At 47.6% G+C, this 19,697-nt stretch overlaps 1 protein-coding gene across 3 annotated transcripts in view; it reads left to right on the top strand.

The window, feature by feature from the left end:
• LOC119401249 (deformed epidermal autoregulatory factor 1 homolog) overlaps nt 1-19,697 on the top strand; it is a 152,135-nt gene that overhangs the window by 65,011 nt on the left and 67,427 nt on the right. For all 3 annotated transcript variants that reach the window (XM_037667935.2, XM_037667932.2, XM_037667933.2), the window contains exon 4: nt 18,220-18,358. In XM_037667935.2, the coding sequence (XP_037523863.1) occupies nt 18,220-18,358 (139 nt within the window). The remainder of the gene's footprint in view (nt 1-18,219; nt 18,359-19,697) is intronic.

The following is a 19,697-nucleotide window of genomic DNA, read 5'->3' as shown; positions in this document are numbered from 1 at the left end:
GTCCCCACGCGACCATCCTCTTCTTCTTTCATATACAACAAGACTGCCAAAAATAATTCTCAGATCATAGGAAATACCATTTGCTACCACTACACCTTGTGCGAAGCTGCGGTTACGAATTTTTATGCCAAAGGTTGTTTTCTGGAAGAGTAATTGAATTGCTCCTCGGTGACCGAACTGGTAGCAAAACTCTGTAGTGATAAATAAAAAATACGTACCATCTTTTCTCAGCACTTTTATAGGCAGGCATGTCGAAGGGTACCCATTTGATATAACCAAGAAATTACACTTTTTTATTGATGAGCAAGTGTGTGTGAAAGCATTCGCTAACTGACTGTGTCGGAGATGCTTTGTATCCTCACAAGCATTTTTGTTTTCTGAAAATCAGTCGCTACGAGATCCAAGATTTCTTTTAACTTGCCATAGCTAACACAACATATTCTGCGCCTACAAATCCGCTTGAGGGCCATTTTCTACTGAATATTTGGTCCTGATGCAAATTTTAAAAGCCTAAAAGGAAAAAGTGGTTCATAAACAGCCCCCTGTGAAATAGCTGCCGGACAGGACGGCCAGTAGTCTATTGTCAATGGATGGGAGCCCAAGCCAGGCTCATAAAAAATACCCCGTGCTAGCGCCAGGCAGGGAGGGGGGGGGGGAGGGTTCTGCCCTCCATGAAGCCGGCGAGGGGGGGGGGGGCGTAGTCTCCGCCTATGACTCACTTAGTCTGAATGAGTCCGGGTGAGTAATGTTTTGGTGAGTTTGAGTCCGAGTGAGTCCAGTTGAGAAAAATTTTAGTGAGTCTGAATCTGAGTGAGGTCGGTTGAGGAAAATTTTGGCGAGCCCAAGTCCGAGTGAGCTCTAAGTACAAAATATATTTCTTGAGCGAGTCTTAGTGAGCTCCACATTTTTTTGCTGACCTATGGTGATAACCACTCAACTTCAGCATTACTATCAGTCTTATGTCAGTTCACTTTTATACTCATGTCTGCTCACACATACTTTACAGGGTGTCTACCAACTGGGAAAACCAGGAATTCTCAGGGATTTCGGATAGTCTGAAAGTACTCAGGGAAAACTCAGGGAAATTGTGCTCCCATCAGAGAAAATTCACAGTAATCTCATTGAAAGGGAACGAAAGTCGCGGTAGCACTGGCTCGAGGTATTTTGGATGCATTATTCAAATTGAACGGCCGCTGTGGCGAAAGGGGGTACCTCGTTGCTCTGCTCTAGGGTTACTGTATATGCTACCTAAAGATAGTATATACAGTAACTCTGCTCTGCTCGCCTTCGGGACAGTGGAGTGGGAGGGCACCTGGCTAATGTGTGGCATGTGGCAACCATGAACAACGGCACGACGTTTCACACAATGTTTTCAGGGTGGTCTGTGACTACACGGTGTAGTTCTGTATTCATTGTCGCGTGTGCTATGCATTAGCGCCCGATATGGTGTTTTTGTTATCGCTGCTTGTCAAGTAACAAGCATGATTACCGTAAAAACCCGCATATAGCTCGGACCCGCATATAGTCCGGGGTGTAATTCAGGGATAGCAAACGTGAGAAAAAAAGTTTTCACCCGAATATAGTCCGAGCAAAATGGAAAAAATGCATTTATTGACATTTCATTAATCGTCGTCGTCGGACGCACTCTCTTCCGAAGCTCCCTTGTCGGAAATGTTTTCCCACAGCACATCATCCTCAGTGCCATCAAGCGCGTTCGAGATGGAGCACTTTTTGAAGGCGCGGCAAACGAGCGCCACTGGAATGCAGGCCCAAGCCTCGACTATCCACGAGCAGAGCATCGCTGGCGAGGCCCGTTTCAGCCGTCCGGCAGGGGTCACTTCAGGTTCTCCGGACCTCATCCACTCCACGTACAGGCGCTTGACATGGTCCTTAAATGGCTTATTAAGGCACACATCAAGCGGCTGCAGCTGTGATGTCATCCCTCCCGGGATGACGACGAGCTCGGTGCGGGAGTCGCGCAGCAGTCGCTTTACGGAGTCGGCCAGGTGACACCGAAACGCGTCGAGCACAAGCATCGAAGGCAGCCCCAGCAGTGCTCCGGGCCGTCGACACCACACGGACTTTATCCAGTCAAGGACTAACGATTCGTCCATCCACCCCTTGTCCTGGCAGCGGACGACGACATTTTTCGGGAACTTCTCCCCCTTCGGCAGCGTCTTTCGTTTGAACACCACGTAGGGTGGCAGCTTGCGACCGTCAGCCGTGCAGGATAACATTACAGTCACCCGCGTCTTTTCGTTTCCAGTCGACCGCACGATAACTTGCCTGGAGCCTTTTTGATGCGCCGTCAGCGCCGAGGGCATATCCAGGTAGACCGGCGTCTGATCCGCGTTGCCGATCTGGCCCAGCTGAAAGGGGACTGCCTTTCGCAACGCAATTATGTACCTTTGAAAAGCCACAAGGTGCTCTTCGTAGCTCTCTGGTAGCTTCTGGGAGATCGACGTACGCCGACGTAGGGAGAACCCAGCGCGGCGCATGAAGCGAGACACCCAATGCTTGCTCGCTTTGAAATCCTCCGGCTGAATGCCTTTGTCTCGAGCGATCTCCCTTGCCTTCGCTTGTAGCAGCTCGATGTTGACAGCGAGATGTGCAGCTCGCTGCTCCCGCACAAAGTCTGTGAGTTCTCGTTCCACGTCAGGAAATGCTCCATTTTTTGGTCCGCGGAAACTTTTTCGCTGGCCGCTGCATGCAAAGAGGGCTTCCTTCTGCTTCCGCCAACCGCGAATACTCCGCTCGTTGACTCCGAACTGCCGCTCCGCGGCACAGTTGCCGATGGTTTCGGCAGCAGCGATAACTTTTCTTTTAAAAGCAGCAGAGTACTGCCTGCGCAGTCCTGACATGGTGTAAAATCACAGGAGCAAAATCGAGGCCGTCGTTTTCGGCACCAAGTTGAAGCAAAGGCCACTGACCGACTGACCAACCACTGTTGCACGCGGGGGTCCGTAAGACTAGAGTTACTGTATATGCTACCTTTAGGTAGCAGAGTTGCGCATAGGTCCGCCATCTTGCCCTCCGTGGCATCCACGCTAAGCAGGAAAGCCACCTTTCTGGAATGTAAGAGCTGACGCGGCTGCTGTTGTTGCTGCTGTTCTCTCGGCCCAGCGGCTCCGTGTACTTTCTCGTTCGTTCATAACGCGTCGCTGGCGCAATGACTTTCGATTCGAAGAAAAAAAAAGAATGGAAAGCTCGGAGAAACAATAATTTGAGATGGAACAGGTGGAGATGAAACACTATCGCAAGTAATATTTTTTTTTAATGCCTAGTTATTCGTTTCACGTAGTTTTTGATGCAGCGCTTCAAAAGATTAAGTGAATAGCTCGAGAAAACAAGTGCTAAAATTATCACTGTGTTTTACAAATAGCGCACGCCAACGAGAATTTCGCGTACGTCTAGGTAGATGTGGCATATAATAAACACTCGGTCATGCTTCAAACTTTTATGCCGCACAGTGCTCAGAATGAATCATGCTGTTTTGATAGACCTGTAAGGTTCATATTCACACACATCGCCTCCTTCACACAGTCCCTCGCGCATATTTTTACCGTCTTGTCCCGTTCGACTTTTAATCAACCTTTGACCAGTGAAAGAGAAGCGATATATATCCTGTTCGTTATCGCCGGCTTCTGACATCTCATGCGCAGCAGCCACTTGAGACGGCAACGGAGACAGACTTGTCACACGGAATCAAGAAGGCCTTTCCGTGCTCTTGTCGGTTCGTGCAGTGGGGAGCTCAGCATCCTGTCATTGTCGCAACTTCGCAACACTGAGTCAGGGCGCTGCGCCGCGCAGACATTCGCAAAAACGGACAGCAGAAGACACCACCAAAACAACGACAAACAATCCGAATTCAGCTGGACCGTCTTGCGCTAAAGTGAGCTAGAATAGGGTAGTGGGCTCACTCGCCGGCCGGCGCTATGCACTGCGGTGACGCCGCCAATGTCACAAAAACGTGCTTTGGCGCGCCTCCGCGGCGCGGCGCCACCGCCGCATCAAATGTAGTATGTAGTGAGCGTTGGCGCTGGGGCAGTTGCTGCCTGTTTGGAGTGGCGGTTGGTGTGTGCGAGTTTTGTTTTTTTGAGAACTCTTCGCGCTTTGCATCCTCAATCTGCTAGGTTCTTCTGCGAACTGCGATGTGGCCTGACAAGCAGTGACCGTCTCACGAGGTTAAAATGCTTCCGCGGTGGCAAAACCACTGTTTTGCACCAGGCTGTCGGACAGTTTACGTCCACGTGAAGGGCAACACGAAGCCGTCTTTGTTAGGCGTTCCGAAGGATACAGCCCTGAGGAAGCAATGAGGAAGCCCTGGGAAAGGAATTTGCATCGAGTGGACAAAGCACTGGACGACACATTTGCTGTGTGTCAACTTCATTTTGAGCCGAAGTATGTGCTACGGTACTACGTGCATATATAATCGAAGGGAACGAAGTACGCACACCACGTGGGAAACCTTGCCTACTAGAGGACGCTGTGCCTACAATCCTGCCTAACTTGGCGTCGTATTTGACAAAAAAGACACCACGGGAAAGACTGACCCGAAAGAGAAAGCGATCGGGAAGCGTTCAAGGCGAGAAGAAGGTACGTTCTCATACCATTGGCGATACTATTGAAGCAACTGTGCCCCATGTATGATGAATGTGCCCAGTACTTGAGGAGAGTGGCTTCCTGTTTTACAGCAAAAGCTGTTATGAGATCATTTCACCGGCCGTTATTGGTGCCGTAGTTGTCCGCCGCCGCCGCCGCCGCCGCCGGTGTCCGTAACCAGTATCGCTCGAAATAAGAAAAAAAAACAAAATAAGAAAAAAATTCCAGGATGGAACGAGGTTCGAACCTGGGCCCTCTGCGTGGGAGCCTAGTATTCAACCTCTGAGCCATGCCGGTGCTTGAATCTGCTTTGCAAAAAGGTCCTATACAGGCTTCATGTCGGGAAGGAACCACATTAGCATATGCAATATAGCGTGGTGGAAGAGTAAAATAGGAACCAAGCGTCGCACAACGCGAATTCTGTAACCAGGCGTCACACAATGCGAACTGCGCAACGAGTAGGTTGTTGAATGCTTCCAACCCATTACAAAGGTCTCTGCCATAATTCTTCATCGTCATCAGGCACAGCATCAACAAAGTGCGCATAATGCCTTACATGCGTGTAGCAGGTACCAACGCTTTCCGTAGAATGACGAAAAATGGCACAGTGCCTGCTGCCCTACTTCTCAAAAATTACAATGATTTATAGCGTAGTGGGTTCCTCGCAAGTGCACTTGTATTGGTTGCCAAGGAAGCCCATAAGCGCATGATCCACTCCCTCGGGTCTCAGTAAAATTACAATGATTTATACCGTAGTGGGTTCCTCGCAAGTGCACTTGTATTGGTTGCCAAGGAAGCCCATAAGCGCATGATCCATTTCCTCGAGGTCTCAGTAAGGTTCTTCGCCCCCCCCCCTCCCCCCGTCTCTCTCCCACGTCAACGTATGTTATACAGCATGACGGGAGAGGGAAAAAGCGACCGGGCGTCACCCAATGCAAATTACATAACTGGTGGGCCGTTTAAAGATTCCAACCCATTACAAAGGGCTGAGCCATAATTCTTCATCGTCATCAGTCGTCGCATCAACAAAGTGCACATAACGCCTTTTAGATGTGTAGATGGCGCCTTGCTTCTCCGCAGAATGACGAATAATGGCTTAGTAGGTGCTTCCCAACTTCACAAAAATTGTGATTTATGGCGTAGTGGGTACCTTTCTAGTGTACTTGTATTGTAGCCCCAAGAGAGCATAACGGGCTCTAGAAACGCCGCTCTTCCAGCTTTCGCTGTGACTGTGCTGCGGGTTCAGCGCAGGCCTGGCGTTTTTTTCTTATGTGGATTTTTACAGTCTTTGCATAGGAATAATCAGTGCAGTAATAGCCAAATTACAGAGCCAATAAGATACTGGAGATCTGCAGAAAGAATGAGCAGCTCCAAGTTTTTAAGTGCTGTGGAATGTATAACATTAAGAGCTCATGGTAAACACCCGAGTGTGGGTAAAGGTCAGCATCGGCAGTAATTTCACACGCTCGTAAAAGGCGTGCGTGACGAAAGTAGCCCAAGAAATGCAAAGAATCCAGTTTACAACTGATAGCTGCAAAACGCGTAAGCTCTGAAAAGTTCGCCATCGCTGCTTATCACTCGTAAGAGCAATTTATATGCATCTCAAATTTGCGCAGCATCCCTTGCATGCATCGAGTTCTGCATGCAGTTTAATCGCGCAAGTTACGGCGACAGAGTTTCAGAAAAGAATGTTTTCTGCAGCTTTACTCGCACGAGTACTGACGGTCTTCGGTGTGTTTCATTTAACATCAGATAACTAGGTAACAGCAGAGCTGCATACACCATGCTACAGTGTTCTAGATGGTTACCATGCCTTACACGCGCATGTAGGCCGCTAGTTTTCTTTCTTTATTTTTTATTGTCTCAGCGACATCAGCATCGCCGTTTACACTGCCGAAATTCGCGTACGTAGTGCATTTGATAACAGCGCACAAAAAAGCATGACTTCAGTTGCGCACAAACGCCTCCGTCAGGCAGTGCCCTACATTTAAGTCACTGGTGGCGCCACCACACATGTGACATACCCGGCGTCAAGCAGGGGACCCCAGCAAGCCCACTACTAGAGTGTACTAGATAGGGGTAGTGGGGCGAGGGAGAGCCGGCGGCAATGGCGCGCAGTGAGCCTCAAAGTACGGAAATTCTAACCAGCCGCGTGGCGGCGTTGCTGTGCCTTTCACCTTAGAGTCACTGTATATGCTACCTTTAGGTAGCAGAGTAGCGCATAGGTCCGGCTAGCAACCACAGCTATGCGGTGAAGTCGCACTTCGTTTTTGCAGGCGACATGCCTACTGTGTCTCCGATTAACCAGTCTGGCGTGTCGAAGACCGGCTATAAACATTGGCTCTCGATGGCTAGTGTTAATTAAGTTCGCTGCAGCGGAGGCGTCGAGAAATAAAAAAATTGGCCCAAGCGGCAGCTTCTCCGCAATGCATGGTTGCTAGCGGCGTTGGAAGACAGATGCGCAACTCTGCTACCTAAAGGTAGCATATACAGTAACTCTATTTCACCTGGCACTGGCGCGCATGCCGGGTGCGGTCAGTTGGAATGTTTGGCGCGCCTCGACATGTTCTACAGAACTTTTAGGCATTATCGCCTTTGCGTGCTGTTTTTTGCGTGAAAGTCTCGCAAGATGAGCAAACCACGTCACAGCAACTACTGTTTTCCACCTAGCTGCAAGACAGGATACGGTGGTGTGAAAAATGTCCCTAAACTGTCTGTTTGGTGTGCCCGAAGACATCGAGCGTCGTCGAGTGAGGGAGTGGAATCTCCGCCGTGCAGACAAAAGCGACTGACGCTGTCTGCGAACTTCATTTTGAAGCAAAGTATATATTGTGGGACAAAGTACAAAGTATTGAGGGCCGGACAAAGTACAAAGCCTGAAGCAAAGTATATTCTTAGGCGTCACACCTAAGAAAATCGATGAGCTGTTCATGCAAGGCAAGTTGGATGAAGCACAGAAATGTTTGGTTTTAACTCCAGCTCCTTGCAGTCACCACTTGTATTTAGTTGTGGACAAGAGTGACTCACGGCTGGTCTGCTACATGGCGGGTTATGTAGCCACGAAATTTGTCTTGAAGTGTGACTGTTCATCATGCAGGGATCTTCATCCAAATCCAAGTGAGGTAGTGGAGAATCGGCTCCCGTCAGGGTTCACATAGCAGCGTGACCGGGGCGGTCTTCTATATCCATCAAAGGAGCTTCACACCTCCATCTCTACAGTTGAGGACCTCACAGAATGTTCTAGCGTCAACAGGCTTCAAAGAAACAGCATATCTGATGTTGGGGCCCTTGTAAGCAAGAAATTTCTTCCTTGCAACATCGTGGGCTGTACATTTCACAGTGAGGATAGTCTCAAAGTTGTTTCTTTTAACAGCGGAGCTGTTTAAGCTAGCCGTAATTTGTGTGTTCAGCCGGCTAGAAAAACTATCATAACAAAAAATGGGTATGTGCCACAGAAATTGGGTAAATCCCACTATACTCACCACTGGTCTAAAAATTACGAAGGCAACAGCTAGCCCAACAAATCATAAACGCGTATGTGCCACAGAAAGTGGGTAAATCCCACTACTTGAACACATGTAGCATTCTTGAACACATAGCAGGGCTGCGTGAAAAAACACAGACGAAGGGAAGTACACAGGACGGGCGCCCAGTTTGACTGTTTCCAACCTTGCGTGGCTTAGTGCAAGCTTCGCCCATTTTTTTTAAAATGTTCTTACGCGCCTGCACCTTTTGGTTAAAGGCCTCAACAGTGCTAACAGCACTAAGCGTCAGAGAGCCAAGCACATTAAACTGAGCAGGACTACTTAGATAAAAAGTGTCCGCAAATTCATGAGCCTTCAACTCGCTCACGCGCGTTTGCTGCCGATGTATCCTGTTGTGAATAAAATGTTCCTGCTTGTTTTCAAATGCAATAAACAGTTTTGGCAGACTGATTTGTTGATAAAGTACGCGGATTTACTTTAAAAACTGGAAAAGAGCGGGGGTGCACGAGCAGGTTCGTAGGCGGCCAGCCCAGCGCACTCGCGGCGCCCAGGTGAAAGTCGCAGTGGCGCCATCTTCCGTCGTCGATGCAAATGGCCTCACCGGAGAGCTCGCCCTCGTCCCACTACCCCTATCTAGTACACTCTACCCACTACCCTTTTCTAGCTCACTTTACTTGCGCTTCGCCGGACGGCTTGATTTGGCTTGATACAGCGGTGGTGGCGCGGCGATCGCCAGCACCCACGCGGCTGTGAAGTTGGCTTTCCCTAAAACGGATGCTTTTTGCGCACGTGAGCGCGCTGGGCGAATGGTGGCGCGAGCGGCGAGTTCTATCAGAGGCGCAACTCTGCTACCTAAAGGTAGCATATACAGTAACTCTACGTAAGACTAACGCCGCTAACACTACCTAGCGCAGAAGCGCGCAGACACCTGATGATGATGATAGCACCGCGCTATGCCGAAACCGAAACTGAATTTGGGCCGAAAATTCTTGGGACCCGCATATAGTACGGGGCCGAAATTTCGCACCCTAAAATCTAGAAAAAAACCCCGGGCTATACGCGGGTTTTTACGGTAGTTGTAGAGGTGGTAGCAGTAGATGTAACGAGCTTGAGTTATCTTGCAAGCGATCGCGATCATTCAGGAAACGGATGTCGTCAACAAGGCTGGTATCTTGCAAGCCATCCCGATTGGTGAGAAAAAAGACGAGCTCACTCGCTTTGATGCCAAGCTTCAAAGATGCTATTTAGGACTCTCTGAAGAATAGAATAAATTTCCAGGCAAGAGCGAGCATAACTGCCAGGCACATTTGCAGCAAGTGAAAGCTTTTTTCTTTTTTTTTCGCTGAGGGCAGTGCTGAAAAGCTTTAGGCAGTTGACCGATATTTTGTGGGGCTGCAGCTCGCAATTACCAGCCACACCACTGCCTATGTGGATGTTTTGCTACAAAGCCGAATTACAAGACTCTTTGGGGCCAGTGCATAGCGGCGACCAAAATTTGCGACACTGACATGGGTCCCACTTGCTCGATTCAGCGCGAGTCCGACAGGAAGTGCATACTTTGTACCAGTGCGAGTGGTCGCCTGTGCCGCGGTATCTTTAGAGGGGATAAGCAAACAGCTCATACCTTTGTGGGTGTTGTGCTCTTATTGCAAAACTTCCGTTGAAGCCATAGCAGTGGCGGATCCATAGGAGGGGGGAGCGATCCTCACCCCCCCCACCCCCAAAGCCTGCAGGCCCCGCCCCCCTCCCTTCAGTGCCTGTTGTCCACCTCCTCTGTCAGGCTCCCTGTTCGATTTGTCCCCTTTGCCAGGTTGCTTTGCCTACCTCTGCCCAAAAGGGGTAAGGAGAATCTTGTGCCCTCTCTCTACTTCTCTTCTCATTGCTCCACCCTCTCCTGCTTCCCTATGCACATTTCCAATGAAGGCTTCTTAGGCGTCGCCATAATCCCCTCTGGGCTGTTGTAAATATGCGTGACCCTCCTAACAAGAACTGAGCGTTGGGCGAGTTGGGCGTGGGCTTGCATTCCGGATTGCATTTTGCGCTAAAAACACGAACACGAAGGGAAGAACCACAAGACAAGCGCAGACTAACAACTGAAGGTTTATTGTCAGAAACCACACATATAAAGAAAAAGAAAAAGGAAAGACACGTGGTTATGATTAGAGGTTGGTGGTTAGATAGTCAGTCTCGAGTTTATGCAGGTTCACTGAAGGCCTTGCCACACATACGTCAGCTGATTTGTGAATGTAGAATGCCTCCACAATCTCTCGCGCGGTCCAATCTTTGAGCCTCGACGGCACTTTTGTTTCCTTTAGTAATGGACGACATTCACATTCTTTGCAATGCAGGCAAAGATTATACGAAGGCTGCCCTTTTAACGAGTTCTTGTGGTCCGTTAATCGGTTATTCACACATTACCTGGTTTGACCTATATAACACTTTCCACACGATAGGGGAATACGATATACTACCCCCTTTCCACACTCAGCCAATCTGTCACGGTGCTTAAAACGTCACACTCATTCCATTTTTTCGTGCCACCCTCTACTTTTCTTTTCTTTCCTCCTAAAATGAACTGCTGAGGTGGTGGCCTTGTACTCCCCCCTCTCCCCCCCCAATATATGCACCTGTATCCGCCCCTGAGCCATACATAGATAGGTCACCTCTCTCAGTGCAGCGGCAGCGTTTCCTGAAGGAGTGAGCTGCTAGCCTATATTCATATAAAATTCCTATCTCTTGCTATTGGATTAATTATTTCGCCCTCGCGGTGAAACTGTGACTCTTTTTTTCTAACGTGCGACGGTTTTCATTGTTGCGCATTCGTGGAGAGGAAATGGTTCGCCTGGGCAACATGATAACATCGGCGTCGCACTCCTGTAGGCAACACGCTAGGTTTTGATAACAAGCCGCGGCAGCAGAATAAGCACAATTGCACATCATAGAGCAGGTAGCTAAAAAAATACGGGGACACAAGCCAGGAACATAAACACAAGACGAGCGCTAATCTCGTGTTTATGTTCCTGGCTTGTGTCCCCGTATTTTTTTCGCTACCTGCTCTATGATTAATTCTTACAAACTCGCCCAGATTTCCGTTCTCGTAAACAATTGCAGAGTCAGTTAAACCTGCATTTGTTTCGTCTTTACATGTGACACTCTAGCAAGGCATCTAATTGGGATTGCTGCTCCTCAGGCTCAACAAAATTGATTTTTTTCATCCAAGAAAAAAAAAATGTTTTTTCAGGTTGCCGTATTAGTCGAACATTCTTGTGGCATTTTCAGTGTAAAATGAATCCTTCGGTAACTATGCCTTGTATGAAAGGTTGAATTTCTACTTAACAAAGTTTTGATGTAATGAAGTAAATTGCTGCTTCTACCAGCTTCGCTATATTGAGGTTTAACTGTACTCTGTACTATTCAAGTGGGATTAAGTCATTTTTATTTTTTAACATGCATACTAGAGAGCAACATGATCGAGCGACATGGTGTCTGCCCACCTTAACATAAAAGAAAGTTCTGCTTCACTCAGGAAATTTTAGCAAAAGCACTCAGGCAAAACCTGGAAAACTCAGGGAATTTAGAAATGTCAACTTGGCAGACACCCTGCTTTACACACTAACCTTCTTGCGCCAGCTCAACATTATTGATCAGAGGTGCAAGTGACGGGTGGGGGAATGAGGAGGTGCCCCCCCCCCCTCCCTGCAAACTCTTGCATGGGAAGTTTTTAATAAAAATATCTCATGTGAGTCGTCCCTTGATAAAAATCTCGTTATTGGATTGCAACCATTGATAACTCGTATTTGAAAATACGAGACCAAACGGCGCCAAGTAGAGCACCGAATATGCGAGAAATTGGTGTTAAAAAAAGCATTGACACTGTTGGCATAAAAGCTAATTATACGATAACGGACTCCTGGGTCGACTCACTCAATCTTACTCAGACTCAGGTCGAGCTGTGAGTCTAAGTCTGAGCGAGTCTGAGTAATATTCGGTGAGTTTGAGTCCAAGTGAGTTCGATTGAGAAAAAAATTTGGTGAGTGCGAGTCCGAGTGAGCCCTAAGAGCAAAATATATTTCATGATTGAATCTCAGTGAGCTCTACATTTTTTACCGAGCTATGGTTCCTACTGTTCTAGTTATTGGTGCAATTGAAAAATCCTTGTTATAAAATTTCCACAATTTTAAAAGTAAGTGCCACAGGCGTAAACACTTATGAGAATGAGTATCTTTTGTGCCACGAAAGGCTGGGTACCTAAATATCGGATGTTGCTTCCTTTAACTGTAAAGCTTTCATTTTGAGAAACGCGGTACGTTGGCTTTGATAACACTGTTTCTATTGTGAAACTTGTTGCACCTTTTGAATTTTCATTCAAGAGATTTAATATATTTCTTCTGTTTCAAGGTTCGTTCATTTGACCTCACACCTGGTGGCACCAGGGAAATGAACTGTAAATGCTTTATTTAGTCGTAGGCTTTATTCGTGGACCAGGACAGTGTCGCAAAAGATGCATAACATTAGTATAGCAGATTGAATGAGTTGGTGCATAGCTGCACTCATCGTGTTTATTTTCTCATCCCTAGCTCATGTCTTTTTCCTTCATACTCAATGCAAGTGATGCAAAAGCAAGACCAGAATTAAATGTGTCAAATCAGTTATCATCTGCCTATCTGATGCAGGACAAAGGCCTCTCCCAATAATTTCAAACCCACGCTCTCCTTCGCAAGCCGATTCCATTTTATGCTTGCAAATTCGTAATTTCATCACTTCACCTAACCCTTCGCCATGCAGCCGCGCTTAACATTTTCTGCTGCTCTAATTGACCGTCTGTTGTCTATCCTCATGACAAGACCTACCCAGGTCCATTATTAAATATGAGGCATTTCTTGGTAAAATATTCTTTAATATCAAACCAGAGGTGCTTCAAGCATGTCTGTCTGTCTGTCTGTCTGTCTCTGTCTGTCTGTCTGTCTCAATTGATCGATCAATCAATCAATCAATCAATCAATCAATCAATCAATCAATCAATCAATCAATCATGCCACCTACATTTTCATGCTCTCATGGCCATTTCATTAATTTGATATGTACCAAAATTGGGGTGGCATGATGTGAATGTATGACAAACACAAATGACAGGTCATGACATGAAAATAATGACATGCATGTCCTGTACGTCATGATGCACATGGCATGGTCTTGGCACTCTCTTAGCATTAACTCTGTATGTACCAAAGGTGGCCCAACTGCACCATTTGCACCAGTTTACTACAATACTGTCTCTCGGTGCCTTGCTGCACCTATTCAAGTGCACTTTGTTCCAAGGGCACCAAAGTTCACTATTCCACCTGCTTGGGAGTGCTTTTCGCCTAAAATATCTTTGGTCAAGCCTAAACACATAAACTTTTCCTATGATTGCTGCCCTGTGCAAGTCCTCCCATCTCCCAGTTTTCACCTATGTGCTTTTTCTTATTATAAATTGGCCTAATACATGTGCATGTTGTCTTCATTAGTGATGATATGGCATGTTCTCTGTAGTCTGGAAGCTCGACGCCCTTGATGATGAAGTGGTGATAATACATAGATGATTTTTCTTTAGCCACTCTGCTTTTCCTAATGTAGCACACCCAAGCCACTTGGCTGCCGTTTTTGGCACCAGTCACGATCGCATGCATCAAAGCACTCGTCATGCTTCTTGATTATGGAACTGACATAATGCTGTGGCAAACCAGTGCGCATGGAAACTGAGCTACGCGGACCTCGACGCATCGTGAGCCACGAATAACACGTGATTGCACTGACATGTCCGTAAAAAAATGCCATTTAAACAGCCAATATATCGCTATCAATTGTCATAAGAGTGCAGACAGGTTGCTCTCAGTCAGCAAAACTCTCCAAACAATTTCCACCCACAAACTACACTTGCAAGTCTGCTCAGTGCGACCACCATGTCCGCAAATCACACAATGAGCGCCTGTGCAACGTGGGTTTCTGGCTGCTCACAGACTGCAGAAGTGAGGATAGGGCTTGCGGTGGCTTTGTTAAATGAAACGTGCAATGCGAAATCATTTCCTTGAACAATTAAACTTCAAGTTTAGGAAAAATAAGCGGTATGTAGTTAGTTATCAGCACTTGCAGAACACTAATACTTCCTTTGCGAACACCTGCCAGTGGCAGATTCAAGGGGTGGTGGTGGTGGGGGGATGTGCCTTCGTGCGAGCAGGGAAACGAGGATGTGCGCATGGTCGGGTCAGACTGAAGGGGTTCCTAGAAAAGGGGCAGCGGTGCTCCCTCTCCAAGTGACCTCTTGGCTCCTGCCACCAGTCCGCAATCGTGCCAGCTCCAATTGCCATTTTTTTTTTTTGCGTCAAATGAAAGGCCATGCCCTCAAACACCTAAAAAAATGCACTGCTAAACGTGAGTGCCACCTGAAAAAGTAATTACAGTATGTTTTTAAAAGCTAGTTTCGGTTCCTACTGTACCCTGACATCACAGCACGGTATGAGCTTCTCGTCACGTGCTCGCACAAGATATCGTGACGTTTCCACAGCCGCTCCACACCATGGTTTCATTGGTGATGCAGAAGTGGCCTTTTTGAATGTTTTCGTGACACACAATTGCGACCATTTTGGAAGTTTTGGTACCTGACGTCATCACAACTAGCCAGACTGCTGCGTGAAGTCACCAGAATTAGTACAGTAGAATCTCGATGATACGAATCCCGCGGGGTCACGAAAAATATTCGTATTAGCCGAAATTCGTATCACCGAAACACATGTAAAACTAGCTATATTAACAGTCAGAGGCAAACTCATTTTTAGGAACACATAAAAAAAACATTTATTTCTTGCAGAAAAAATCTCTAATGTCTTTCTGCTTCTTTTTTTTCGCGAAGTCACTCAGCAGACTTCTTTGAAATCCGTAAAAACGCGTGCACGTGTCGTCGCTGATTTCATCAGCGGCCATAGCACGCCTCAGGACGTCGAGCGCGTGCAGCGTTTCAGCCGCCGGTGGTGGTCCTTCACCATCGCCCTCGTCTATGTTGTCGCCATCATCGCTGGAATCGGCAACCTCGCATGTGGCCTCCTCAACAATATCCTCCACCGTGCGCGCACCACAAGTGGCGAGGTTGTCATCCGCCGTGCAGAAGTCTTCAGCTGTACACCCAGCATCAAGCAGTTCCCAACCCTCAATTGGCTCTTCCTGCTCTGAGGGCACCTCTTCGGAACTCCTGAAGAAGCCGCATTTCGCAAAGCAGTTTGCTATGGTAGTCGGCGTTACTCGATCCCAAGCCATAGCGATAAAATGGATGGCGTCCAGGAGGCTTATTCGCAGGTCGCCTTCGTGTTTTCTGTCAATATTGGCAAGTAGGCGGCGCACAAGAAGGCCCTTGAAATGATGCTTGAGGTTTTTTATTATTCCAGCGTCAAGCGGTTGCAGGTGCGTCGTCGTGTTCGCGGGCAAAAAGATCAGTTTGACGTTTAGGAGCGTTACTTGCCTCGGGTGGGCGGCGCACTGGTCAAGAATCAAAACAATCTTCCGATTCTTGCAGGCCATCCTTCTGTCAAGGAGCGACAGAAATTCTTCGAACAGGGCCGCCGTCATCCACGCCTTTTTGTTTGCGCGATAGACGCACGGCAAATGGCTCTCGCGCTTGAAACACCGAGGCTTTTGGGATTTGCCAATTACCGTCAGCTTAAGTTTCTCCGACCCGTCGGCGTTACAGCACAAAAGCACCGTTATTCGCTCTTTGCTTTTCTTGCCTCCTTGGCACGCTTCGCCTTTTAAGCAAAGGCTCTTCTCAGGCTGAAGGTTAAAAAACAGGCCAGCCTCGTCTGCGTTAAAAACATCACGAGGCTCATACCCAGAGATGAGTGACTGCAGCTTCGCGAGCCAGTCGCTAACAACGGTCTCGTCAGCCTTCTTCGCTTCCCCACAGACGCTTTTGTAAACGAGACCGTGTCTCGTCTTGAAACGGTGCAGCCACCCACCTGAGGCCTGAAATCCGTCGATGCGCAGAGCAAGTGCGATCTCGTCGGCTTTCTCACGCAACACTTTGCCATCGATGTTCACACCAGCTGCAGTAACCTCCTTAAACCAGGTCAGAAGAGCTTCTTCAAGCTTCACGTGTTGGGCTGTCTTCGCTTGCCTCGCGTTGACGTTAAATGAAAGCACATTCTTCATTATTGAGTCCCGCTGTCCAACAATTGTGCTTAATGTCGACGTTGCGAGGCCTAGCTCCTTAGCCAACTCCGTGCGTTTTCTTTTGGGATCCTCATCGACCTTTCGAAGAATGTCCAGTTTCTCCTTAAAGGAGAGGGCTTTCCGCTTGCGAGACATAGCTTGCTGCCACTCGGCAAAAAAGGCACTATCACAACAAAGCAAGAACGCGGGCTCGAGCACAGCAACCACAACCACTCTGTCCGACGGCACGCATAGAAGAAAGAAGCTCCCGCGGGCCGCGGGCCGTGCCTCTCCCTCTCGGGCGTCTCCGCCTGCCGGCCTGCCTCCGCACCAAGAAAAAAAAAAAAAAAACGTGGCCAGCGCCATCTGTAATCTTCAAGAGAAAGCAAAAGGCACACTCCGGCCTCCGATACACGCAGATCTTGGAGGCTGTCGCGCGCTGCTCGCCGGCGGCGCTGGCAACGTGCCAAACCGGCGGCGCCGCACGCATTCCAGCGCCGTAAGTGCACGCTGCTATCTTCCGCGGCCGTCGGTGGGGCCAACGTTGCGTTGGGTGGGGCGGCGTTTATTCGTATCAAACGACGCGGGTCAAAAATCAGTTCGTAACAACCGTACTCAAGCACGTTGTAAATTAATGGGCCTTGGCCGGGACCACAGAAAAATTCGTATCATCCCGAAATTCGTATTAGCCGTGATCGTATCATCGAGATTCTACTGTACTGTCGCCTGACTTCAAGCTAGTTTCGATGTTGGTAGGTGCACCATGGGAAAATTGACTTTAATATCAAAATAAAATATCTTAACAGCATTTGCTGAGCTTCACACCTGCTCAGAGCCATCTCTGTATACAAGAGATTTGTATGGGAGAGTAAACTCGCCTACAAAAAATGGTGTCAGTACTCCTTCAATGATAGTGCTTAAAGACGCTTAGCTATTTTATAAACATATTCATTTTCGTGGTTGTTAAACTTGCATGAACAGCACAGAAAGGCAGCTAAACTCATTGACTATCCAGCAGTCAAGCTGGTGCAGGAGCAAGCTGTGCTGCAACCACATAGCACCAGGCACATGGAAACACGAAGCAGCCTAAGCACCAATATCTCTGTAACAAATCTCCGTGGCTACACTGTGCTTGGACATGCTGAAGTTGGATATTTGCGTATTCATAATGGTATGCGCCTGTCCTGTCTCTCACATGTGTCTGTCTTTTTTAGCACTAAACCACGCGTTAAGATAATGGTATGAGCATGAGCTAGTGTATTGAGATGCTTGACATGTTTTGGTTTCACCACGAACCCATGAGCAACACCAACTAGATGCATTGGTCAATCATGTTATAATGATGTGTGCACTGCTTCATATCACAATAGTTCTCCCAGAAATCCTGCTCCATTTTCTAGCTCTGTTTTGCTAATTGTCTTATGTCAGCATATGCCTCAATGTTAACAAGTGCATCATGTCTTTGTGGCTTTCCTTTTAGAAAGAGGCCTCAGAATTAGTCTGATCTTTTTACAGGAGTCAACTTGAGGGTAGGCATTAGTATTTTATTGTGCAATGTACTTTTAAAAGAAGGACTCTTGTCCCCCTCGGTGGCTCAGGGGTTATGGGGCTTTGCTGCTGACCAGAAAGATGTGGGTTCGATCTCGGCTGCGGTGGTCACATTTCGATGGAGGCGAAATGCTAGAGACTCATGTACTTTGCAATGTCGGTGCATGTGAACAGCCCCAGGTAGTCTAAATTATCCGGAGCCCTCCATTACTGCATGCTTCATATGATATAGTGGTTTTTGCATGTGAAACCACAGAAACTATTATTACTAGTGCGAAAGAAGAGCTCCGCTGGACTGCTCCAAATCATACTGCCTTTACTTTCTTGGTGCCTGCCTCTAGCTAATATTTATCGTTGCCACGCTTGTGTGCAGTAGGCTGTCTCACAAATCCTGCTTCATTTTCAGAGTGGGCCTGTTCGTCTTTATACACCTTACAAGAGGAAAAGAAGAGAAGAGGCCCTTACTGCTGGAAGGTCATCTGATGAACCGCCAGAAAAGTTGCCAGCTTTAGCTCCGAAGCCTGCGCCGTCCAAACCAAATGACTGTAAGAGGTCCACATTATATTACTGACCAGGGGCATTTCAGGGGGGGGAGTACAACCCCCCCTACCCCCTCTCCGAAAATTTTCAATTTCGGATGTGTATATATACACGCACACACATCTATTAAGTATGGTTGAACCACCCCCACCCCCTCGAAAAAAATTTCTTGCTACACCCCTGCTACTGACTGTCATGTTATGAACCCTACTGGAATTAACTATTTTTCAATTTTGTGTCCATATTACAAGAAAATTGGGCAGTCATCATAAAAAAAGCTCTTGGGGTCACTTATACGTCTGCCTCAGTCGACTCGAAGGCAAAAGCATCTTCTTTTTCTCCTAAGTCGATGTATTCAACCTCCTGCGCCCCCCTCCAGAAGCTTTCTGCAACTAACGTGGTTTTGCAATGCCTCAGAAATCAAGCCGCCTTACTAAGCAGTGATATCGTGATGACGTCACCATGTGACATCACGTTATATGACATGACAGTGATGTCATAATAATGTTATCGGGATGTCATAATGTCGTCACAAATTTTGGCAATCTGTGATGTCATGATGACATCATACGGTGACGTCGTCGTGTGATGATTTTTTGTATCACTCATGTTGATGCCGACGCGGGACACTGGTCAATTTTCATGTTTGATGAGGCATCTAAGGTTTTCACCTTAATATTACACAGTCTAACCATACTTCATAACAGTTGCGAGCACTTCAGCTTAGTGGCTAAAAATTATGGCAGCATCGCACTAGTGGTACCAAGCCTGAAGGAAGAGCGGAGCAGCGAGGTGGCCTTCCTTTCTTCTCTCTCTTTCTCTCTTTTCTTGTATCTGTTTCTTTCTTTCTCTCTCTAGTTCTCTCTCTTTCTTGCTCTGTCTCGGCCTCTGTTTTTTTATCTCACTTCTGAACACACCCCACACAAGCACTGCGTGTAGGGTGAGTTCTTGTGTGGATGTGTGGGTGACTGTGTGCGTCTTTGAGGGAATGCCAAGTTGCGCCAAGTATCTTCAATATGGCTACATCTCCCCCCCTACCCCCCTCCTTACAATGCCAAATGCGGACTGTGGTGGCCCTCAAGGAGATTAAGAAATGTGCAGTCTTCAATGCCACGGATGGAACCATACGCCACACAACCGCGTCACTACATTTCGGGCTTTTCTTGCGCTGTGAACTGTCCACGACACATGTGATGTGACGTTTAGTGACATAGCCATGATGGGTGGTGAAGTGATTAGTGGTAGTGGTGTGACGTGAGTGTGTCGGTGAAGTGCATCAAGAGTACGTGTATGTGACACATCGACGACGAACGGCCCTGGGACGTCAGGAGCAGTTTTTCATGC

The sequence above is a fragment of the Rhipicephalus sanguineus genome, chromosome 8, assembly GCF_013339695.2.
Source record: "Rhipicephalus sanguineus isolate Rsan-2018 chromosome 8, BIME_Rsan_1.4, whole genome shotgun sequence".
Classification (NCBI taxonomy): Eukaryota; Metazoa; Arthropoda; class Arachnida; order Ixodida; family Ixodidae; genus Rhipicephalus; species Rhipicephalus sanguineus.
The sequence above is the reverse complement of the archived record's forward strand: the minus strand, read 5'-3'. Positions and strand labels throughout refer to the sequence as shown.